This window comes from Phascolarctos cinereus, unplaced genomic scaffold (assembly GCF_003287225.1).
Source record: "Phascolarctos cinereus isolate Bilbo 61053 unplaced genomic scaffold, phaCin_HiC Scaffold_5;HRSCAF=322, whole genome shotgun sequence".
In the NCBI taxonomy this organism is placed as follows: domain Eukaryota; kingdom Metazoa; phylum Chordata; class Mammalia; order Diprotodontia; family Phascolarctidae; genus Phascolarctos; species Phascolarctos cinereus.
In genome coordinates, this window is record NW_027555958.1 from 258,479,552 (window position 1) to 258,504,311 (window position 24,760).

The following is a 24,760-nucleotide window of genomic DNA, read 5'->3' on the forward strand; positions in this document are numbered from 1 at the left end:
TATATGAACACAATTACAAAACACTTTTCACACAAATAAGGTCAAATCTAAATAACTGGGAAAACATCAGTTGCTCGTGGGTAGGCCGAGCTAATCTAATAAAAATGACAATTCTACCTAAATTAATTTATTTATTCAGTGCCATACCAATTAAACCACCAAAAAATTATTTTATAGAGCTAGAAAAAAAATAACAAGATTCATCTGGAAGAACAAATGATCCAGAATATCAAGGAAACTAATGAAAACAAATACAAGGGAAGGTAGCCTAGCCATACCAGACCTTAAATTATATTATAAAGCAGCAATCATCAAAAGTACTTGGTACTGGCTAAGAAATAGAGTGGTTGATCAGAGGAATAGGTTAGGTACACAAGACACAGTAGTCAATGACTATAGTAATCTAGTGCTTGATAAACCCAAAGACTCCAGCTTCTGGGATAAGTACTCACTATTTGACAAAAACTGCTGGGAAAACTGGAAAAGAATATGGCAGAAACTAGGCACAGACCAAAATCTTACACCATACACCAAAATAAAGTCAAAATGGGTACACTATTTAGATATAAAGGCAGATACTATAAGCAAACTGGGAAAGCAAGGAATGGTTTACCTGTCAGATTTATGGAGAACAGAAGAATTTATGACCAAACAAGAGATGGAGAACATTATGAAATACAAAATAGATAGTTTTGATTACATTAAATTGAAAAGATTTTGCACAACCAAAGCCAATGCAACCAAGATTAGGAGGGAAGCAGAAAACTGGGAAAGAATTTTTACAACCAGTATCTCTGATATGGGCCTCATTTTAAAACATATAGAGAACTAAGTCAAATTTATAAGAATACAAGTCATTCCCCAATTGATAAGTGGTCAAAGGATATGAACAGGCACTTTTCAGAGAAAGAAAATAAAGCTCTCTTTAGTCATATGAAAAAAAATGCTCTAAATCACTATTGATTAGAGAAATGCAAATCAAAACAACTCTCAGGTACCACATCACACCTAGCAGATTGGCCAACATGACAAAACAGGAAAATGATAAATGCTGGAGATGTGGGGAAAATGGAACACTAATACATTGTTGGTGGAGCTGTGAACTGATCCAACCATTTTGGAGAACAATCTGGAGAACAATTTGGAACTATGCCCAAAGGGCTATAAAATAGTTCACACCCTTTGACCCAGCAATAGCACTTCTAGAGCTGTATCCCAAAAAGATCACAAAAATGGGAAAAGGACCCACATGTACAAAAATATTCATAGCAGCTCTTTTTGTGGTGGCAAAGAATCGGAAATTGAAGGGATGCCCATCAATTGGGGAATGGCTGAACGAGTTGTGGTATAAGAAGGTAATAGAATACTATTGTGCTATAAGAAATGATGAGCAGGCGGACTTCAGAAAAACCTGGAAAGACTTACATGGACTGATGCTGAGTGAAGTGAGCAGAACCAGCAGAATGTTGTACACAGTAACAGCCACACTGTGCAATGACTAACTTTGACAGACTTGGCTCTTCTCAACAATGCAAGGATCTAAGACAACTTCAAAAGACTTATGATGGAAAATGCTGTCCACATCCAGAAAAAGAACTACGGAGTCTGAATGCAGATCAAAACATTCCATTTGCCCTCTTTTTTTGTTGTTGTTGTTGTTTCTTTCTCGTGGTTCCTCCCATTGGTTCTAATTCTTCTTTAGTAGAGCCTCTATCAGACTGCACACTGTCTTGGGGCTGGGGGAAGGGGAATGAGGCAGGGGAAGAAAATTTAAAACTCAAAAGCTTATGGAAGTGAATGTTGAAAACTGACAATAAATTTTTTTTTAAAAAAATAAAGACTAATCAACTACCAAAAAAAAAAAAAGGTAGAGCCAAGGTAGAAGACTAGCAGGAAGTAGTGACGTCTACCAAACTACCAAAAGCACAGATACCTACCGATCTGTGAAAACAGCAGAAAGCTCAGACCAAATATTTCCTCCATTCACAGAAGCGAGCAAAGTCGAAAGTCAAGAAATAGACTGGAAAAATTTTTTAAAAAATCAGAAAAGGTTACTATGGTGACAAGGAAGCTTAAGATACAAATTCAGAAGAAGACAATAATTTGAAAACATTTACAAGTAAAGCCTCAAAAGAAAAATGTCCAATCTAGGACACAGATCCAATAGAAACTGCTAGAATAGCTAAGGCAATAAATTTTTTAAATAGCTTTAAAAATCAAATAAGAGCAACAGAAGGAAATTTGGGAAACTAAATGAAAGCAATACAAGAAAATTATAAAAAAAGAATGATAGCTTGGTAAAAGAGGCACAAAAATACTCAAGGAAATAACTCCTTAAAAATTAGAATTGGTCAAGTGGAAACTAATGTTTCCATGAGACATCAAGAAAAAATAAAATACAGTCAAAAGACTGAAAAACAATAGGAGAGGAACAGGTTCGAAGGTAAAATGTAACTATAAGGCTCAGATCCCAAAAGAGCAGGGTCTCAGTCCCAGCTTCTAAGCCACCGCAGAGGAATAAGTAGGGCAAAAATTCCAGATGAAATGTGAAGCTGAAGTTCTGCCACTCTGAATCAACAGGGCTTTCCTGGCTGGTAGAGCAGCTAAGTCCGAAGTTTAGCATAAAGTAAAGTAAACTCAGGTCAGGAAAGCCGGGGGGGGGGGGGGGGGACGCGGAGGCAGGCGACTGCAATCTGACTTCACCCAGGATCTTTGGTTTATTTTGTTTTGTTTTGGATTTTTTAAGGCAATTCGGGTTAAATGACTTGCCCTGGGTCACACAGTCATAAAGTGTCAAGTGTTTGGTCTGAGGTCCCATTTGTACTCAGGTCCTCCTGACTTCAGGGCGGGTGCTCTGTACACTGCACCACCCTAACCAGGATCTTTGGGAACCACTTTGGGAACACAGAAAGCTTGCAGGTCCCCAGCTTGAGCTGTCCCTGGGAGTCTAGAATAACAAAACACTCAAAACCACCCACCCCAACCCCCGCCCCCGCAAAAAAAAAAAGCAACAACAGAAACAGCCCAGATCTTCTGTCCAGAATTATAGAATCTGTACCTAACATCACGGCAGGTGAAGATACTCTCTATTTTAAGCCTGTACTTCTTGTTTAGTCGTTTCAGTCGTGTCCGACTCTTTCTGACCCCATTTGGGGTGTTCTTGGAAAAGAAACTGGAGTGGTTTGCCATTACCTTCTCCAGCTCATTTACCGATGAGGAAACTGAGGCATACAGGGTTAAGTGACTTGCCCAGGTTCACACACTAACGCCTGGGGCCAATTTTGAACTTCCTGACTCCGGGCCCAACCTGCTAACCACTGACACTTAGCAGCCCAAGAGTCACCATTTTAAAGCCGTCATCCATTGATTAATCAGCAAATCTGTAGCGAGCGCTTCCTACGTATAACTCCACAAAAACCACGAGACACTGAGGGGACCAGAAGCAGACCAGCCCGGAAGAGGTCCGACACTACTCTAACAAAGGTAAAGGAAGGGTCCTAGACGGAAAGGATGGCGAATAACCAACCACAGCTGCTTCTTTTTCCGGTCCAGGCCCCCACGGGGAGATGTCCGGAGGCCAAGCCGGCGTCGAGCCGAGCTCCCCCGATGCCCGCCCCCCAATCCTTCCTCTAGTCTCTCCTTCCCCACTCCCGCCCTGGCAGTGCCACCATCCCCCTACCTGTTCAGGCGCCGCGACTGTGCCGGCTCTGCCCCCGCCGACGAGCCGCCGTGGGTCACTTTGGCCCCACCGCGTCGTACAGGTGCCATGGCACAGCCACCAGTCTCCGAGGGCCGGCGCCGCGAGCTTTGGTCACGCCTCCCCAGGAAGGAGGCCCGGGAGCCCGGCGCACCGATCTTCTAGAGGGGACTGAAGCGCAGAGCGATGCGATCGGCCATCGGCTCTAAGGCCTGGAGTCCCAGGGCAGAGCAGTGTGTGCCGTAGCTGGGCCGCGGTAGGTACGCAGGCTGGTCTTGGGCAGTGGAACTGCAGGCAGCGGGTCGGGTCGAGCGTTCATCAGCTTTCAGAGGTTTTAGACGGCTTCTCTTCCCGGGCTCTGCAGACAGCCTGGGTGTTTGGAGGCTGATGCTGTTCGTGTGAAAAGAGGAGAGGATATGGCGCTGCACTGAGCTTAGAGTTACAGTCTCATTGGCCGGGTTTACACTGGGGTGGATCCGCGGTGCTCGGACTCGGGCTCTGGGCGCCCGGGGGCCCTGAAGGCTTTCGAATGAGCGTCCAGCCCCGCCCGCGAGCGGCCGTGGTTGCCCTCCCTTCCCCTTTCCCGGCTCCCGAAGTTCTGTACCTGGGTAGCTGGGCCATGTAACTTCCCCGGGCAGGAGAACTCGGGTCCCTACGATACCAGCGGAATCACCGCGGTTAATTGCAAAAGCCAAGTTGAACACCTCAAATCAAGGTAGTTTTTCCCTCTTTCCTTTCTCGATTGTGTTATAGGGAGATTTCCCCAAACTGTCTGGAAAATCCCTTTCTTGGGATTTTCAAAGACCTTCATAACCTAAACCCCTCCCCCACCTTCTAGTCTTCTTACGCCTTATATACCCACCACATACTCTTCAGTCCAGTGACACTGGTCTCCTTGCTATCCAGGTAGAAAAGGGATAGGGGGTGGGGGTGGGGCAGGAATGAAAGAGTGGTGAGGGGAGGAGGGAAGGAGCGCCTTTTCTTTGGCATACAGTTCAAATATAGAATTGTACAGAAAACCTGTGACTGAGGAATTTCCAAGCCCAAGCACCAGGAACGTATTTCTAGCCCTTGTTTTAAAAAATCCATTATAACGAAATAATGAGGATGAGTTTTGCCTTTCATGAATACAAGGATCATCTGTGCAGGCCTGCTGAGTCCCCATTCAGATGCAGACTGCTGTCCCCAAGTGTGGTGGAATCAGTTTTGTAGTTTGTCCAGTATATCTGCTTATTGTGTTTTCCTGTCTCAGCAAAAGCTTCCCCTCCGGGGACTTGACGGGAGTCGAAATAGATACTACATACCCAAAAAAGCGCTCTTTGTTTTAAGAAATCAGTGTACGATAATAGCTGACATTAATATAGTTCTTTAAAGTTTGCAAACGCTTTACCTGTGTTATCTTATTTGATCCTCACAACCTTGGGAGGTACATTATTAAGCCCGTATTATAGATGGTGAAGCAGGCCCAGGGAAGAGAAGTGACATGCCCAAATCCGTAGATCCACCCTGGTGTCTGGGGCAGGATTTGAATTCTGCAAATCATTAATATGCTGAAATATTTCGAACTGTTTTGCTTAAATAGGCTAAATAAGCCTTTTAAGGCTTATTTCCATTATTTTTTTGCTTAGCAAAAAATGTTATTGATGGTAAAAACTTAGAATTTTGTAAGTGACCAGATTCTTATTATCTTTACCCCTAAACTCTAATCATCCTTCAAGTCTGTTAAACTCAAAACTTTAGATGTCATCTTCAAATCTTCACAATCTCTCACCACCCTTATATCCAATCTGTTGCCAAGGCCTGTGGATTTCATCTTTGCGACATCTCTCCAATATGCCTTTTCTACCCCCTGACACAGGCACCACTCTGGTGCAAGCCTTTATCTCCTCACTGTTGGATCATTGCAGTAGCCTACTGATGGGTCTCTGTCTGCCTCAAGTCTCTCCCCACTCCAGTCCATCTTCCATTCAGCTATTAAAGTTTTCCTAAAGCACATGTCACTCCCCTAGTCAGTAAACTCCAGGAACCCCCTGTCACCTCCAGGTGGTTGTTGTTCAGTCTAATCCAACTCTTCTTGACCCCATGGCATGCCAATACTGTCCATGGCGTCTTTTTGGCAAAGATACTGGAATGGTTTGCCATTTCCTTCTCCAATTCATTTTACGGATGAGGAAACTGAGGTAAACAGGGTTAAGTACTTTGCCCAGGGTTACACAGCTAGTAAGTGTCTGAGGCCAGCTTTGAACTCAGGTCTTCCTAATTCAAGTCCCAGTACTCTATCCACTGAGCAACCTATCTCCAGGATCAAATACAAAATCCTCTGTTTGACATTCAAAGACTTTCATAACCTAGACCCTCCAGCACTACCACTCTCACACTTTCCAGTCAGTTTTCTTACACCTTATGCCCCACCACATACTCTTCAATCCAGTGACACTGGCTTCTTTGCTGTTCTGTGAATAAAATATTCCAACTCTCAGTTCCAGGCATTTTTTCTAACTGTCCCCCATACCCTAGAATGTTCTCTCTCTTCATCTCTGCCAAAATCCTGTCTTCTGCAAGAAAGCTTTTGCCAATCCTTCTTAATTCCAGTACCTCTCTTCTCTTAATTATTATTTCCTATTTATCCTATATGTAGCTTGTTTGTACTTATTTATTTGCTTGTTGTCTTCCCCATTAAACTGTGAACTTCTTAAGGGCAGGAACTGTCTTTTGCCTCATTTTGTATCCCCAGCACTTAGCATGATGCCTGGCATGTAGTGGGCACTTAATAAATGTTTATTGACCAACTGACTAGTTGTAATTAATGAGGTGAATTTATTAATATGTATGATGTGTTTGTATAGTTCTGCATATTTGTTTTGATTCATGATAACCTCTAGAAGCAATCCTAGGGTAATGGATAGAGAGCTAGAGAGCTGTCCTTGGAGCCACAAAGACTATGTGGCCTTGGGCAAATAAATCAACATCTTAATGCTCTCAAAGACTAAATTGCAGAGAAGGTGCCCACCTTGCCTTGGTTAAACAGAGTTTTCTGGAGTTTTCTGTATCAATGAAATCACGAGTCTAATCCTTATCCCTATTCCCAATGTATGTATAATGCATGATTGTAAAATCATATGGGTATGTATAGTAGCAAATTGGGATTCATTGAGCCCCGCATTCTAGGAGGGAATAAGATGTTCTGAAAATAAGTCAGCCTCTGCCTCCATGGAGAACATAAGTAGAGAAATAGTGAGGAGTCAATATAACTCCTAAATAGTGAGCCTGAAAAGCTGGGAGCATAATATTGCCCTCTATAGTAATAGGGAAAGTAGGAGGGAGAAAGGTTAAAGAGGAAAGATAATGAATTCTCTTTTGGACATGTTTAATTTAAGATGCCTACTGGACATCCAGGGTGGTAGCAATGTCAGAGGGAAGGGGGTATAAAGGCTGCAGAGAGTTTCACAAGGAGCTGCTCTTTCCAAAATTACTCCATTGGCTTTTTTCAGTCTTTAGTCTCCTTGACCAGTTGGGGCCTAGTTGAAATCTATAGTGGACCCAGTCAGCACAGTTTCATGATTTATTTCAGCTCTCTGTCTCCAATTCAGCAGTGTATGAGTAAGACTGAAAACAGCAAAGGGTAAGAGTAATCCAAGGTTGAGGCTTGGTAGAGCAAGATTGGCAGTAGAATAAGGAAGCAAGGGACTTAAATCAGTGTAGAGTTGAAGTAGTTCACCAAGGAGTCAAGATGGAGAAGAGACAAATGTAGCCAGTTCTGGAGGAAAGGCAGTGTAGCTAGCTGAGGGGTTAGAGAATTGGAGATCACAGAATGATAAGCAGGACTTAGGGTTGCAAGGGAGAGGAAGAAATGAGTGGAATGATAATTGTGATCCGATAAAGGAATTTCAGAGTTCATAATCAGGCAAAGTGGAACATTTGTAGGCAGTGGTAAGATCAAGAGCATGCCCATCTTTGTGTGTAACTAAGATGAGGTAGACAAGGTCCTGTGAAGTATGTTGAGAAGCTAGGAGATTAAGATATTTGAAAGAATGTAAATATGTATATTGGAAGCCCCCTAGTTACATGGCAGGATTTAGAAGAGAGTCAGGCATTGAACTCATTGAGGAAAGAAGAGGAAATCTTGGAAGTCAGTAGGTAATGACTTATCAAAATCCTTACTGGATAGTAAATATGGATTGAGTGAACCTCAGAGGATGAGAGGGTACTGAATGATGGTAGTAAAGGGAGAACCTGGAAGTTGCAATAGAAAGCAAGTATTCTCACTCCCCCAACTCAACCAGTGAATCAGAGGTATGAGTTAAAGTTCAAACAGTACTGGAAAGGGTGTCCAAGGAGGCTATGTCATTAGGAGGGAGCCAGGTCTCTTTGAGAAACAAAAGATGGAAAGAGTAAAAAAAGAAACAGTTTAAACTAAGAGCAATTTTGTCACTTATGGAAGAGGAATTCCAGAGAGCACAGTGGAAGAGGTGGGTAGCTTTAGAATGCAACATTGGGGCTGGGGTGAGGTTGAAGGGAATGGGAGTAAGGGAGTGAGAAATTGAGATCAAAGAACAGGTTTAAATAATGATGGGGGGAGTAGAGTCACTGGAATGTGGAAGGTTATGGCAGGTGTGAATTTGTTAATCATAGAGGAATGAGTTCAGGTAGATTGTCAACTTTGGTAAAGTGGAGTTCTTTTAGGGCTTTGAGCAGCAGTGTGTAGGTTAAAGGAAGGTTGAGGAGGGAGAGGAGGTGCCCACACTGAGGCAGGATCAGGCACATTATGTATGGAAAGAACTAGATGGAATGACATTTCACTTCTTACCCCAGGTGAGCCTGGACAGTAGAGGTGGAGGAAATATAACGGAATGTAAAATTACATAAAAACAAGTATAAAATCTTGCTGTTCTTTCAGAGATTTCCCTTTTGCTCTGCATAGTTAAGGAAATAGACTATCAGGTTACCAAGCCTAAAGGAATGATCAGATTTCCTCAAAAGATCTCCCATCAGTCTCTGGAAGAATAAGGAAAGTAAATCCGAACCTTAAGAATATTAGCTGTGAAATACAAGCTCATGTTCCTCAATGCTAAAGAAATGTCAGCATGATTGAAAAATTATCCACATCTTTCTGTTTCCTTTTCGTTATGTTTTCACAGCAGTCTGTGTTAATAAAGAAACTTTGATCATGCCTGCTTCAGGTAAAATTCTTAGGTTTTCATATCTTCCATTTTGAGGAAGGGTCCAGACCAGGATGTTTCATCCTCCAGACTTGGGCAGCTTTTCCCTTTGGTGAGTTACTCCAAGAACCTCCATTTTGAGCAAAAGCCCAGACTAGCCATCCTTCATCCCCTGCATTTCACCACCATGCCCCAGTTCTCATACACACCCTTTTCCCCTTTTCAGTTACCTTTTATGTAATCTTCCTCCAGTAGAATGTAAGCACTGTGAGGGCAGGGACTGTCTTTTTGTTTTTATTTAAATTCCCAGAGTTTAGCACAGTACCTGGCACACAGTAGGTACTTAAAAATGCTGCTTTTGGACTTGATTTCATTACTACTTTTAGAAGAGCAATAGAAGGAAATGGTCTTTAGGAAAGCAGGAAACAGGCATTCAGAATATATATGGAGGTTACATTAGAATTTCTGTACTGATGAAAGGTATTCCTTCTCAAAAGTCTTGTTGACCCTATTCTGTACAAGGCCGCAGTTAGATGGAAGTAGTTTATAAGGGTTTAAAGAAAGACAACATTTGAGATAGCTTCACTTTGACAAGGTTGTTTCTACTAAATACTTAGCAGTTCATGATATTCATTCTAAAAAGCCATTCTGTTGTTTTACTGCCCTCTGAGTGATTTCATGGGGGCATATTTTTTTGTTTTGATTTTTTAAAAAATAAAATTATACAAGTCTAGTAGGATTTTGCTTTCTTGTTTCCATGCAAAATTTATTTTAAGTCCCAAGAAATCTTGCCACAACACATACCAGCTTCTTTCTTCAATTTAGCATTAGATATAGTCAGTTTATAAACTTTATATTATCCATTTTCCAAATGATTATTGATTTTTGTTGTATTGACTTTGTTTGCTTACTTGGTTTTCCAGACTGCTTCCCTACCCAGCACTGTCTGTCCTAGAGCTTCCTCCTCTCTGCTTCCTTGCTGACATACGCTCAAGGAATGTGGATTAACTTTAATATTAATCTAAACAAACTATGCAAACCTTCATAAGGCACCTGATAGCACAGTCGATAGAGCAGTGGGCCTGGAATCAGGAAGACCTGAGTTCAAATCCCAGCTTCATTTACTAGCTGTGTGAGCTGGGCAAATCACTTAACACAGCCTGGCACATAATAGGCACTATAAAATGCTTATTCCCCTCCACTACCCTTCATAATTTTTCCACAGAAAAAAAATGTAATTCAACCGCAAACCTATCAATGATTCTTACATTCTTTCTCCTGCTTTCACTTAACTATAATTACTATATTAAGACTTGAAAATGAGTTTGTAGTCTTTTTTACTTAGTGGTATTTCATTCCCATCCTATAAGATGCTGAATATTCTTCAGTTTTTAAGATGAGGGGCCTAAAGCCCATTTATAGTTACATAGTGTCTTATTAAGTCATTCTCCTAGACTAGCAATGGATTGTCATCTCTTTTGATCTTGTTTTATGTTACTGGGTATGCTGAAGTGAAGGAAGGGGATTTCCCAGTGGCCTTTGCACGGCTGTTACTAGAATTACCTGAGTTGGGGTTAAAGTATAATTGTTCATCAGGGGCCTGGCTCGGACGTGGTTCAGCTAATAGGTTGTAATGGGTAAAGGGTAGTAGATTTGGTTATGTTAAAGATATGCCCTGTGATTTGCTGTTGTGGGGAGAGTGGGACGTGATCTATCTTTCCACCCCAATTCCACACAACCACAAAAACTTCAGATACCACTGTCCTAGAGAATAAAGTAAAACTATAGCCAATATAAGAACAGAGATACTAAGAAGTTTAATTATAACTCTAATTTCTTCTTTTGGTACAAGGGCCCACATTAGAGATCTTGACGACAAAAAAAAAAAAGCATTAATAAATGCCAGAATGTCAAGCTCTTCACCATTCAGAATGCAGCTAGTACACTTGGACCTTAAAGGAGCTCCCCCCAAGGTCTTGTACCTGGCAGAGGTAAGGATTGCACTTGTCTCTAGGGCTTATTCTTTTACTTTGTGTTAACATCTTAATTTTCGCTTTCTTTCTTTATTCTGCAAAAGTGTGAGTTTAGAACTACTATTGTACTTTCTCTAAATTAGTCCAGTACTCAAATGCTATATAAGGTTGTATTTCTAATCTCTGGGGTAAAAATGGATTTGTATATTGTTACCCAATTTCATTTATTAAGGATGTTCTTTGATATATACTAGACATTGTACCTAAGGAATACTTAGAGACCAGTTCTAAGAAAACCACTCAGGCTAAGTTGCAAGGAAGGAACTATTCAAATTAAAAAAGAGACTACCACATTTTTTAGGATCATAAATTTAAATGTGGAAGGAAATCCTGGAGGTCATCTAGTCCAACCCTAGCTTTTTACAGGTTTTTACAAACCTGTTTATAGGTGCGTCCAGAGAGTCTAAGGGACTGGGTGAACAGTAGAGTAGAAGAGCTGGTATTTGAAACTCTCTTCTCGGACCCACAATCCCTGTAGATTAGGCCTAATCTATATTAAATTATGTCTTATTTGTGGCAAACTGTTAATCTGAGGCTGGGTTTCCCAACATGCTTTATAGTCTTCCTGTCAATATCAGTCATCATACATGGGGAAAACTGGTTTTATTATTATTTTGAGCTGAACAGTCCAACAAATCAAATGATATATGCCAATTATAAATAATTTGGGGGTTATTCACTTTTAAAATATCTAATTTTATACATATAAAATATAAGTATATGTAAAATATAAAAATAGTTATTTCATGTTTGTGATTCTGATGTTAAAGAATGTTTAATTAAATGAATGTTCATTAACCTATAAAAGAGACATTTATAATTTAGAGAATATAATATAGTAGTGCAAAATAAAAGGAAAAGCCATGAATACGAAGTGATAAAAAGAAGTTGGAGAGAGCTAAGGAGAATCTAGATGAGTAAGCAGGTAGCTAGCACAAGTTTCCTTTTCATTCAGTTTATCAAGTACCTATTATGTTCCGGGCACTGTGGTAGGTAGGCACTGAGATACAATGGCAAAACTAAAATCGTCCCTGCCCTCAAGGAATTTACATCCTATTATAGGAAACACATGTACATATATAAGTAAATATTTTCAGTGTAAATTGCAAGGTAGAGGGGATCATAAAAGTCTTGTGTATGAAATGTATGAAATGACATTTAAGCTAAGCAGTTAAGAAAGCTAGAGATTCTTAGAGGCAGAGATGAAAGAATGCATTCCAGAGTAGTTTGTACAAAGGCAAAGAGCTGGGAGATGGGATGTCATGTGTGAAGGACAGCAAGTAGGCTTGTTTTTTCAAATCCTTCTATCTCTGTCTTTTTCACTCTAGCCCCTCAGGTATCTGATCTCTAAAAGTCATTCTTATCCCACCATATTATCCTCCAAATGTATCTCAAATTCAAAATTTTACTGGGTTCCGCCCCTTGGTGAAGTTATGTTTCTAATGCATTTTGGGCGTAGAAATTATATAATCATAGATAATAAGTAGGAAGTATATAATCATAGATAGTAAGTATGCCTTGTTCCCCAAGGCATACATATTGTGAACACTTTGCCACAGCCCTCTTTCCTGACAAAAGTAGGTGCTCCTCCCCACATGTCATTCAGTCTCACCTTAGTTGTCATTCAGTCTCAATGTGCAATTAACGTCAAAACCTCTGCCTTCATCACTGGCCACAAATTAACTTCACGTAGGTGTAGTAGTATAAATCTTCACTGTCATCTTTTTCTCCTTCCATTCTCCAACTCATTTCAGTTTCCCAGGTAACCAGTCATCAGTCCTTATAATATAACGATATCAGCTGCTAGGCAAGGGTTAGAAAGTGAGGTCAAAGAGCAGTTTGAACAGATCCTTTAAGCTATCAAATACATTACCAGATTTTGTGTCCACAGACCTGAGCTCCATCCTACCTGCTTGCTGGTTTAATTATTTTTTTTCCCACTTAATAGAATTTTATTTTTTCCAATTACATTAAAGATTTTCTTTTTTTAAAATTTTATTAGTTTATTTTCATTTGTCAACAATCACTTCCATATGCTTTTGAGTTTAAAATTTTTCTCCCCCTTCCTCCCCATCACCCTCCCCAAGACGGCGCACAATCTGATGTAGGCTATACATTTACATTCCTATTAAACATATTTTCACATTAGTGAAGGTGTAAGTAAAAATTAAAACCAATAGGAGGAACCATCAGAAAGAGGAAACAACTCAACAGAAGAGAAAAAAAGAATGATAGTAATTCACCTTCCATAGTTCTTTCTTTGGATGTGGATAGCGTTTTCCATCCCGAGGCCTCTGGAGATGTCTTAGATCCTTGTAATGCTGAGAAGGATTAAGTTTATCAATATTAGTCATCACACAACATGGCTGTTATTGTGTACTACATATAAAGATTTTCAACATTCACTTTTATAACATTTTGAATTCCAAATTTTTACCTCTCCCCTCCCCTTCCCCCTCCCCAAGATGGCAAGCAATCTGACATAGGCTATATACGTATAATCATATTAAACATATTTCCGCATTAGTTAGGTTGTGAGAGAAGAATCAGAACAAAAGGGAAAAGCCATGAGAAAGAAAAAACAACAAAAAAGAGAAAATAGTATGCTTTGATCTTCATTCAGACTCCATAGTTCTCTCTCTAGATGTGAACAGCATTTTCCATCATGAGTCTTTTGGAATTGTCTTAGATTATTGTATTGCTGAGAAGGGCTAAGTCTATCAAAGTTGGTAATGGCACAATGTTACTGTTGCTGTGTACAGTGTTCTGGTTTTGCTCATTTCACTCATGCCGATTTAATTCTTGAGCATTATATCCATAGTCAAAATTCATGTTTACATATTGATTTCAGCTAAATATCGAATTGATTGAAAGGATTAACACTAACGTGTGAATGACTTCCTACCCCCTTTGTAGGTGGTAGAATACAAATTTCATTTCTAGTCATTTATCCACTCCAAGCTATGCTTAGTGATTTATGTTTTTTTCTTTTTCCAGATCTTCCCTCTCTTCCATGCCCTTGGTGCAAATGGCATCCTCATTGAATATGAAGACATGTTTCCCTATGAGGGCCCTCTACATCTTCTGAAAGCCAGGCATGCCTACAGGTATCCTGAGGGCTATGAGGTAACCAGGAAGTCCAGGAATGGATTCATCTTAGACTAACAATGACTTTAAAATGGAAAGCCAGGGAAATCTATAGAGCAAAAAAAAACCCAGGATGGTGCTTGGAGAATTGAAAATTTAACATTTATGGTTGTAGTGCGTTTTTGGTGGGCCTATTTCTGATCTAATAGCAATCTGTAATAACAGGACAATGACATGTTAATATGAGAAAGTTAGTAAAGCTTAGGATTATATAAGGATAAGGTCTGGACCTAAGGAAACTCCCCCTACTACTATAGGTTGGCATTTTCTCTGTAATTTATAATATTAGTGAATAGCCTACAGCAAAGGTATCAGATCCTTTCGGGAGGGGCAGGGAAAGGATGAACCAGATTAAAATGTAATTGGGAAGTATTTAACAAAATAAGTAAAAATACAATAGAACATACATGATGTTGATATGTGGTTTTCTAGTCAGTGGTCTTCAAGAGTCCTTATGTAGGTTTAGTGACCCTATTTCTGTTTGAATTTGACACCACTGGATTTGACACCTGGAGCGCTGAGATATTAAGTGACTTGCCCAGGGTCATGCAGTATGTGTCAGAGGTGGGACCTAGAACCAAGGTGTTCTTGCCGTTAAGGCCAGCTCTCTATATGCTATGACATTTTGTCTCTGAGGTTTGCATGGATGCCTTTTTTTTTTTAAAGAACTTAAAATCCTTCCACATATAAAGGTAATGTGAGTATGATTCTATATGGTCAGATTAAAATATTTCAGGCTGAAAAGGAATAGGTTAAAAATCTATAAAATCATGAATAGCCAGACAGACTTTGATATATTAGAACTAACAGGGATTCTTTGAAGTCATAAGGAGGTACATTTAAGATAAATGAAAGGAAGGCATGTTGTATTTAAAAGATAATACTAGGTAGTACTAGTGACTAGATATACTATTAATATACTATTAATTAACCCAAGAGGTGGTATAGACACATAAAAGAAGTATAAAAGCTTCAAAAAGGGATAAATTCATTCATGATAATCCTAAATGGAATAAAGAAACTTAGTAAAAGTTTTTCTTAATAACCCCTAAGAAGTTGTTAGTTCTTAAATCTAATAATTTTTCAGTTGCTTCTGTAACCTCTTAAGGTTATAGTCAAAGAGGACAAAATGTACCTTCACAAAATCTCTTGGTACCACTATCAGAAACCAGATGCTGGGTCCACTGTACCACAAGTCTGATCAAAAGACATTTCTTTTGTTCTTATTCCTATGATCTTCATAGCATACCTATGAAATAAAGAAGGACAGTTACTTTAATCTCCATTTTACAATGAAAAATGAGGTACTTAGAGGTTTAATTAGAAAGGTATCTGTACTTTTCAGGGTGCTATCTTGGTACCAGAGGAAATATAAGGATAAGTAAGAAGCAGTCCCTACTTCAAGGAGCTTTCAAATGAATATGATGCAGAATAGATTGTGAAAGCACATAAGAGAGGTACAAAGTGCCATGGAAGCTCAAAGACCAGAAGGATTCATTTTAATATGGATGTCAGGGACATGACCATTCAGAATGGGAGTGTTAGGAGATAGTGGAGGTGCCAGGAGTGACCGGGGAACTTGGAACAGTGATAGTGGTGAAGTGACTTGCTTGTGGTCACACAATCAGTAGTAGAGCTAAGATTATGGTAGAGGTCTCTGACTTCAAGTCAGACCACATTGCTTCTTCCAGCCTCTATTTCCTTAGCTGTAAGTATATATATAATAAATCTACCTTAAACCTTGGAAAGAACAGTTTAAAATTATTTCAGGTGCTTCAGAGATTCTGTCTTAAGTGCTTACTTAGACCATCGTTTTCCTCCTTTTAAATTTAATTTATTTATTTTGCTTTTTTGATGAGGCAATCGGGTTGAGTGACTTGCCCAGGGTCACACAGCTAGCACACACACTGGCAAGGACTCTTGTTTCTTGGTGAGGGTATGGCAAAGATTGTATTGACAACATCTGTATTAACTTCCCCCTTAATTCATTTCTCTAGCCCCACTGAGATCAAAGAAATTCTTCATCTGGCCAAGCTACATGAGTTGGAGGTTATTCCTCTGGTGCAGACATTTGGACACATGGAAGTAAGTGAGGAATGATCTATCTAATGTGTGTAGAAATGAGGCTTATAGAAATAGAGCTAGAAAGAGCCTTGTAGATCATTAGATCTCATCCCCTCCCACCTGAGCTTCCCTATTTTTGTTGTGTGCATCACCATTTTTCCAGTCACCTAGGTTCATAACCTTGACATTATCCTTAACACCTCATTGTCTTCTCCCATGTACACAGTCAGTTGCCAAATCTTAATTCTACTGCTATAATCTTACATCTGTCCCCTTCTCTCTACACATGTGACTACCACCTTAAGAGGTCCAGAAAACCCTAATCTCTTGCTTGGACAATTAAGTTTTGTACTAATTGGTCTCCCTGCCTTGTCTCTCCTCTGTGCAGTACTACATTCTCCACACAGTTGCTAAAATTATTTTTCTGAAGCTCAAGTCTGATCATTTCACTCACCGACTTAAACTCCAATGGTTCTTTTTGCTTCTAGAATTAAATATAAACTCCTCTGCTTAGTTTTGAAAGCCCTTCACAATCTAGCCTCAACCTACAATTCCATCTTTATCGTACATTACTCCCCTTCCTGAACTTTGTGGCTCAGTCAGACTGGCCTTCGTGCTCTTCCTCACGTATGCCATTCAGTCTCCTTGCTCTCTACCTTTGCTGTGACTGTGCCCTGTTCCTACAATACATTTCCCTTTCATCTCTGCCTCTTTTGGAATCTCTTGTTTTCTGCTCAGTGGCACCTTTTACATGAAGCCTTTCTACTTATCTTGCATGTATTTTATATCTACTTATATGTACGTGTTATATCTCCTGTTAGAATGTAAGCTTCCTGAGAGTAGGAACTGTTTCATTTTTACACTGATGTGCCCAGCACCTGGGGCAGCTAAGTGGCACAGTAGATAAATTGCTGGCCTAGAGTCAGGAAGACTTATGTTCCTGAGTTCAAATCAAGCCCCAGATACTTACTAGCTGTGTGACCTTGGGCAAGTCACTTAAACCTGTTTGCCTCAGTTTCCTTATCTGTAAAATGAGCTGGAGAAGGAAATGGCAAACCACTTCAGTATCTTTGCCAAGAAAGCCTCAGATGGGATCACCAGACACAACTGAAACAACTGAACAGTAAAAGCTCAGCATAGTGTACAGCTCAGCCCATAGTTGGCTAGTTGGCACTTAACACATACCTTTTGTTCTTATACCACAGTCATTTCTGGAAATACTCTCTACCCTCCCCGTCCACCTCTTATCCCACTCTGCCCTCCCCATCCCTCACCCTCAAATTGAACCTTCCCTTATAACAAAGAAAAACAGTTAAACAAAAATATCCCACATTTTGTGTACTACCTGGTTACTACCCAGTATATGCCATGACAATGTTCTGTCCTCCTAGTCCCCTGCCCCTCTGTCAAGAGGCATCCTGTGTCCGATTTACTTTGTCTGTAATTGAACAAATTGAGTCTCCCTTCCTACAGTTTGTTCTGAAGCACAAGCAGTTTTCTCACCTGCGAGAAGTGGAGCTGTTCCCAAATGCATTGAACCCCCATAAGGAGGAATCCCTGGCATTAGTGAGTACAATGATCAGTCAAGTAATGGAGCTTCACAGAGGCGTTCGATGGTTCCACATAGGATGTGATGAGGTATGACACTTCCTGAAGTACCTAGTCTCACTTATTATAGTCATGTCTAGCCTTACTTTAAAAAAAAAAACCAGAATAGCCTTCTACTACCTTGAATTAACTAGAGAATTGTCCCCGTGTTCTCCCAAATTCCTCCTTGCCTTACTTCGCTTTCCTCTGCACCCTGGTTTCTGCTTTTCAAAAGGAAAATGGTAAAGATATTTATAAAATGGTTAACTTAGGAAATATTTCAATACCAGTAAAAGCCTTACTTCTAACTAGTGTTTTCTAAATTTTTTAAAAATTAAATCTTATTTTATTTTCAAAGACAGATCTGCCTTCTCTCCCTCCCACCTCCCATTTCCCTGATGAGAAGACAAGAAAAACAAAACACTTTTTCGTATAGTCAAACAAAACAAACTCCCTCACTGGCCAGGTTTAAACAGAATGTGTCTCAATCTGCACTGTGAATCTGTCACTTTTCTATCAGAAGATAGTTGGCATATCTCATCATGAGTCCCCTGTAATTATGGTTGGTCATTATGTTGGTCAGATTTCTTCCCTGGATTTGATCACAACTATAGATTATAACTACATAAGATTCATGAGCAACAGGCTATAAAGAGTGAGCGTATAAGTACACAGTTTTAGTTAAATGCTAAATAGGTCTTGGCCAGATCACAAGAGGCCAACATAGCCAAATGGGTGTTCCCTAGGATGGAACTGAGATCAGAGATGGTTTTAGTTTTTCCATTCCTTGTTATACAGAAAAAATCCTTTAGGCAAAAATTGTCTTTAAACAAGAATCCATATAATGGGGAGGGACCACAGCACAATTCATCATAGGATATAGTCGATCATTAATCTATCACATTGTTAGAGAATGGGATGTCAAGTCCCATGAGAGGGGTACCATGGCAATGAGATCCTGGAGTACAGAGGAGAGGGAAGGGAAAACAGTTGTGCTACTTGGCAACCTAGAGTAGAGTAAACTCAGTGCAGGCACATGATTGTGGTGGAGGGATGCATCTCCACCCCAAGAACTGCTCTTAAACTACACCACCACACACCCCCAGCCATGAAGGAAACAGATCTGCCATATAAAGGAATTTGTTCATAAGGATAAAAGCATTCAGTATGATAAAAATAAGGTATAAATTACTATTGCCCTTAAAAACCTATTTTTAAAAATTACTGGCATTGCAATGAATGGTGTGCTGTTGAGGTTCCTTCCAGCTCTGGAATTCTATGAGGAGGGTCAGCACGTCACCCTTTAGAGACCTCACTCACCCTTTAGGGTCACCCAGTGAGCAGAGCCTTGCCACAGTTGTGTTAAATTATGGGAAGCACCCTGGGCCTTGAACTTTAGGGGGCTTCCATTCTGCTTCAACCAGGCTGCAAAGGAAATTACTCACAAAAGACAGTCTATAGCCAAAAAAGGGAAGTAGCCCCATCAGCTAGTGGTTTAAAAAAAAAATCTTTAAAAGTCAGCTCATAAATCACCATTCCCCAAGGCAGAGGATGAGACAACACCCTTCACTTTGTTCTCAGATTACATGTTGGTGGCTCCATTTAATTCTACCTATGTTGATCACTGTAACTTAATCTCACTTAAAAAAATGTGTAGGAAGAATTACACCATATGATTTGCCAGTAAGTCCAGCCTAACCCCCAGGAGAAAAAAGAAGTGGATGGGCTGAGGAGGATATGGAATAGCTAATATGAGCTACATTGGAAAGAACATTTCAAGAATCAGCTTTTCTAAGACATATGAAGATAGAACCCAAGCACCTGTGCTTTTTTACTTCCTCAGCATGCTGCTTATAAATCTATACCTTTGCTCCAAAATAGCCATCCCTCCCACCAGACACACATACATAAATGCTCACACTTTTGAAATTCTTCACATATTCACACAGAAATTCCTGAATTTCATCTTTGAAATTTGAACAAGTAGAGGTTAATTTTGGTTGCCAGAAGTCCTTTTGTAAAAAGTGATCAGATAGGGGCAGCTAGGTGACGCAGTAGATAGAGCACCGACCCTGAAGTCAGGAGGACCTGAGTTCACATCTGGCCTCAGACCAAACACTTGACAGTTACTAACTGTGTGACCCTGGGCAAGTCACTTAACCCCAATTGCCTAAAAATAAAAAATAATAAAAAAATAATAAAAAGTGATCAGGAGAATGGGAAACAGCTGAAAGTTATATTTGACAAGTACCTAGCTGAATTCATCAGGCATTGAGGAGAATAGGAATTCAGGTGAAGAGAGGTTCATCTTGGAATATGATATGGTATGGAGAACTTTAGGTACAGGGATCCAGGCAGTTATGAAGTAAACTGAGGGCACTGTGAGCACAAGAGGCAAGGGCATCACAACTACTGAAAAGCTTCTTTCACTCTATTCCCCAGAGCTGCTTCCTGGCCCTATTTTAACAGTTTCCTCTCTCTTGTATCTCCCTCCTTCCTCCCAACCTCTACCATGTAAATTGGAATGACACCTAGGTCAGTCACACAAAACAGTTTACATTGCTTGTGTAGTAGAGAAGCAAAACCTTTTGTAGCCTGCAGAGTTATTGCAGAATCCATGATGAAGAGGGTACTACCCAATCTGGAACTAGCTCTTGTCTTTCTGTTCTCAGTCATGTTTGCCACATTCACGGAGTTGTCTGTCTACCTGCCTTCTTTTGAGACTTTCTCAGTCACACACCTCAGTGTATCTCCAGAGGATGCATTAGGATAAACAAGGATTAAAGTGCTCAGGTAGGGCCCAGTATCCAACATATAGCCCTCCGGGCCCTGAGATTCAGCCTGTATAAAAATGTATAGCAAAAATATTTTTAATATGATTTCCTTGCATATATAATCACTATGTAATATATTGCTATCAGGCTTGGATCAATTTAGGAGAGGCATCATGATATAGGTAGGGTGCTAGACTTTGAGGAAGACTAGTATTTGAATTCTACCTAAAACACATTAGCTGTGTGACCCTAGGCAAGTCACTTTATCCATTTGACCTTTAATTTCTTCATCTGTAAAAGAGGGATAATAATAACAACTTCTAACTCACAGGGTTGTTGAAAGGATCAAATGAGATAATCTATGCCAGGGGTGGGGAACCTATGGCTGTCAGGCCAGATGTGGCCTGTTAGGTCTTTGGGGTATGGTCTTTTGACTAAGTCCAAGTTTTACAGAGCAAATCCTTTTATTGAGAGGATTTGTTCTGTAAAGTTTGGATTCAAAGGGCTGAACTTGAAAGAAGGTAATGATTTTAATAGGCAGAGATGTAGAAGGAGTTCATTCTAGGCATAATAGGATAGCCTGTGAGAATGCAGAGATATGGGAAGGGTAGGCTGAGAATGGAAGTAAGTAGTCCAGTTTAGATAAAATATAGAACATGGAGAAGAGTAGTAGAAATAAAGTCTCAAAAGGTAGGTTGGAGCCAGGTTTAAATCTACTTGTAAACATTTTAAGGTTTGCAAAGTGCTTTACAGACAATCAGTAAAGGTTTTTAAGCAGGGAGGAAGCATGGTCAGATTATTTTGGCAACTGTTAAGTTATAGAGGGCCACATATGGCCTCGAGGCCACAGGTTCCCCATCCCGATCCAATGCAGGGCAGTTTACAGATTTTTAAAGTGCTATATAAATATGAGTTTATTAGACACTGTAAAAAAAATTAATGTAGCCAACTCTTATAGATGGCCCACTATTAAAATTTAGGCACTTCTGGAATAGGGGTTGTAGTGCATGACCTCAAAAGTCCTGTTTAAATCTGAGATTTTATGATCATTCTGACTTATTTGACCTGCCTTCCCTTCTGTATGGGAATGAAACCACAAACTGGAGTTTACCTCTGTCTTCTTCCTTCCTATCCAGGTATATTACCTTGGTGAAGGGGAGATGTCTAAAAAATGGCTGCAGCAGGAACAGAACAATATGGTAAAACTGTGTCTGAGCCAAATGAAAGCGGTTGCCAGCCATGTGGTCATCCACCACCCCAATGTGAAGCCCATTGTATGGGATGACATGCTTAGGGGCATTAGTGAAGAATGTCTCACAGGTATTGCACAACTTCAGAGTACTGATACTCATTTTCACTCTTATTGGCACAATATTTTATTAATTTTTTGGGTAATCAGCACTGTTAGTTTCTTTTTAGAGATTTTCAAAGTGTACAAAATAGCATAGTGGATTAAGGTCTGATCTTGGAGCCAGGAAGACCTGGGTTCAAGTCCTGCCTTTGGCACATACTAGTACCTCTGTAATCATGAAAAAATATTAATTTCTCCATGTGCGCAGACAACTAGCTAAGACTATAAGCTACATTGCACATCATGGAGGGTATTTTCCACATTAGGAGTTCCCCACATAACAAAATCAGAACTGGACAACAAAACCAATAAGAAGTTAAGGCAGGTTTTATTTATTCTTAGATCACAAATGTAATTGATGAATAATAAAGTCTCTTGGTTATTTATTTGTACCAAAGTATCTTATCTAGGGTAATATTTTCTTATGTATAAAAAACAAAATTTGAAATTATCCACCAAAAGAGACTATTGTGGTGGTTTTTTTTTAATGCTTTTGCAGTATTATAGAAGTGATAAATATTAACCTAGCAACCACTAGAGAGGTTGCTGCCTTTGGTAGCACTAGGAATTGGAGAATTAGAGTTTTCGATTCTAGAGGAAACCCATCTGAAAAAGGACTGTCTCAGAACACCTTAGCACCACAAAATACTCAGTAAGAACCAGTACTGTAGGGCAAAAGTTGCCAAACCTTCTCCATTTGCAGTAAATTTTTATGGTGCCTGTAGACAAAAAATAATAGTAATTAACAATTCCATTTATATATTAAGTAGTTTAGTTCAAACAGCTTAATAAGTATTTATGTCCTAACAACTTTGTAGCTATTTGGAAAAAGAATACTATAAATTGAAAGGAAAAAATAATATTTTTTAAATTTCATGCTTAAACACCCATTTTACTACTAATGGGATGTGTGCATTGGTCAGGTACTTTGCAAGTTCTCAAACTCTGGAGTCAGATTGGACGCTGCAGCCTCTGCTTTTTGTCGCAACACCTACCAAAAACTCATCTTTGCAAAGATATAATGTTGCAAACAAGAAAGTTTGAAAAAGTACTGATGTATTCTACATTAAAGGACCGCAGGGCATAGAATATAATATTCCGGAGGGCAAGGAGATAGGATTACAACCAAGAATCATCTACCCAGCAAAACTGAGTATAATCCTTCAGGGGAAAAAATGGTCATTCAGTGAAATAGAGGACTTTCAAGCATTCTTGATGAAAAGACCAGAGCTGAATAGAAAATTTGACTTTCAAATACAGGACTCAAGTGGAACATGAAGAGGTAAACAGGAAAGAGAAATCATAAGAGACTTATTAAGATTGAACTGTTTATATTCCTGCATGGAAAGATGATATTTATAACTCATGAGACCTTTGTTAGTATTAGGGTAGTTGGAGGAAAAAAATTATATGTATGTAAATGTAGATAGATAGATAGAGGGCACAGGGTGAGTTGAAGATTAAGGGGTCATATCTGGAGAATAAAATTAGGGGATGAGAGAGGATTATACTCAGAGAAGAAGAAGAAAGGGAGAGGTAGAATGGGGTAAACTATCTCACAAAAAAAACAGAAAAGAAAAGTCTCTTACAGTGGAGGGGAAACAGGGGAAGGTAAGAGAATGAGTGTATCTTATTCTCATAGGATTTGGCTTAAGGAGGGAATAACAAACACATTCAGTTGGGTGTGGAAATCTGTCTTACCCTACAGGAAAATAGGGGGAGAAGGGGACAAGAGAGCAGGGGGATGATAGAGGGGAGGGCAGATTGGGAAAGGGGGTAATCAGAAGCAAATACTTCTGAGGAGGAACAGGGTCAAAAGAAAGAATAGAATAAATGGGAGGGCAGGATAGGATTAAGGGAAATAGAGTTAGTTTTTCACAACATGTCTACTGTGGATGTGTTTTGCATAACTGCACATGTATAACCTATATTGAGTTGCTTGCCTTTTCAATGAGGGTGGGTGGGGAGGGAGGAAGAAAGAAATTTTGAAACGTAAAGTTTTAAAAACATATGTTTAAAAAAATGTTTTCACATGCTACTGGGAAATAAGAAATACGAGAAATGGGGTACAGAAGTCTATCCTGCCCTACAGGAAAATAGAAGGAGAAGGGGATAAGAGAAGGGGAGAGAGATAGAAGAGAGGACAGACTAGGGGAAAGGATATTCAGAATGCGTGCCATCTTGGGGTGGGAGCAGGGGGGAGATGGGGTATAAATTTGGAATTCAAAAACTTGTGGGAGTGAATATTGAAAGCTAAAAATAAATTCATATTAAAAAAAAGTTATTGATATAACTGAAAGTACAAATAAACAAAAACATGTTGATCATTGAAGAACATCATTGAAAAGGCCACACAATCTAACATTAAAACTATGAACTACCTTGAGCTAGTAGTTCATTAAGTGTTCAAAAGATGTCAAGTATTGCTATGTTTCCCTCCAATTTGAAGTAGTACACAGTACCCTCATGAATTCTCTGTGGCACCTCAGGGGGACTCAGTCTACAATTTGGGAAATGTAGCTGTAGGGGTTAACCATGGGGAACCCTGAGGTAATTAATACAATGACTGTTGGAAGAGTCCGCTAGGAATATAAATAGTGACAGCCCCAACACCCAGTCATATTGGGGAGCTGCTTCACGTATTGAAAGAAAAGATCTAGTTGATCCTATAAGCCCACCATCCTACTTATAGTTGCCAAAATAATCTGACCATGCTTCTCCCTGCTTAAAAACCTTTACTGATTGTCTGTAAAGCACTTTGCAAACCTTAAAATGTTTGCAAGTAGATTTAAACCTGGCTCCAACCTACCTTTTGAGACTTTATTTCTACTACTCTTCTCCATGTTCTATATCTTATCTAAACTGGACTACTTACGTCCATTCTCAGCCTACCCTTCCCATATCTCTGCATTCTCACAGGCTATCCTATTATGCCTAGAATGAACTCC

General features: G+C 39.7%; 3 protein-coding genes across 11 annotated transcripts in view; 1 reads left to right on the top strand and 2 right to left on the bottom strand.

The window, feature by feature from the left end:
- OGFOD3 (2-oxoglutarate and iron dependent oxygenase domain containing 3) overlaps positions 1-3,768 on the bottom strand; it is a 63,178-nt gene extending 59,410 nt beyond the window's left edge. For both annotated transcript variants that reach the window (XM_020966722.2, XM_020966723.2), the window contains exon 1: positions 3,680-3,768. In XM_020966722.2, coding sequence (XP_020822381.1) covers positions 3,680-3,768 — 89 coding nt within the window. The remainder of the gene's footprint in view (positions 1-3,679) is intronic.
- The window catches only part of HEXD (hexosaminidase D), a 39,992-nt gene continuing 18,490 nt past the window's right edge, over positions 3,259-24,760 (top strand). For 2 of the 7 annotated variants that reach the window (XM_020966716.2, XM_020966717.2), the window contains exons 1-7: positions 3,874-3,953; positions 8,836-8,968; positions 10,709-10,847; positions 13,887-13,996; positions 16,034-16,121; positions 17,574-17,738; positions 21,598-21,781. In XM_020966716.2, the coding sequence (XP_020822375.1) occupies positions 8,931-8,968; positions 10,709-10,847; positions 13,887-13,996; positions 16,034-16,121; positions 17,574-17,738; positions 21,598-21,781 (724 nt within the window). In that variant the 5' untranslated portion in view covers positions 3,874-3,953; positions 8,836-8,930. Of the gene's footprint in view, positions 3,484-3,863; positions 3,958-4,238; positions 4,413-8,835; positions 8,969-10,708; positions 10,848-13,886; positions 14,016-16,033; positions 16,122-17,573; positions 17,739-21,597; positions 21,782-24,760 lie in introns of those variants that run through there. The other 5 variants (XM_020966718.2, XM_020966719.2, XM_078155750.1 and 2 more) reach the window with 5 other exon arrangements.
- The window catches only part of CYBC1 (cytochrome b-245 chaperone 1), a 52,694-nt gene continuing 39,598 nt past the window's right edge, over positions 11,665-24,760 (bottom strand). The window contains exons 7-9 of one of the 2 annotated variants that reach the window (XR_013487140.1): positions 15,172-15,285; positions 13,133-13,210; positions 11,665-12,689 (exon numbers count right to left, since the gene is read on the bottom strand). Coding sequence is in view for 1 of the 2 variants with exons in the window: in XM_020966726.2 (XP_020822385.1) it covers positions 15,198-15,285 (88 nt within the window). In the remaining variant the exon portion in view is untranslated. Of the gene's footprint in view, positions 12,690-13,058; positions 13,211-15,171; positions 15,286-24,760 lie in introns of those variants that run through there. The other variant, XM_020966726.2, reaches the window with a different exon arrangement.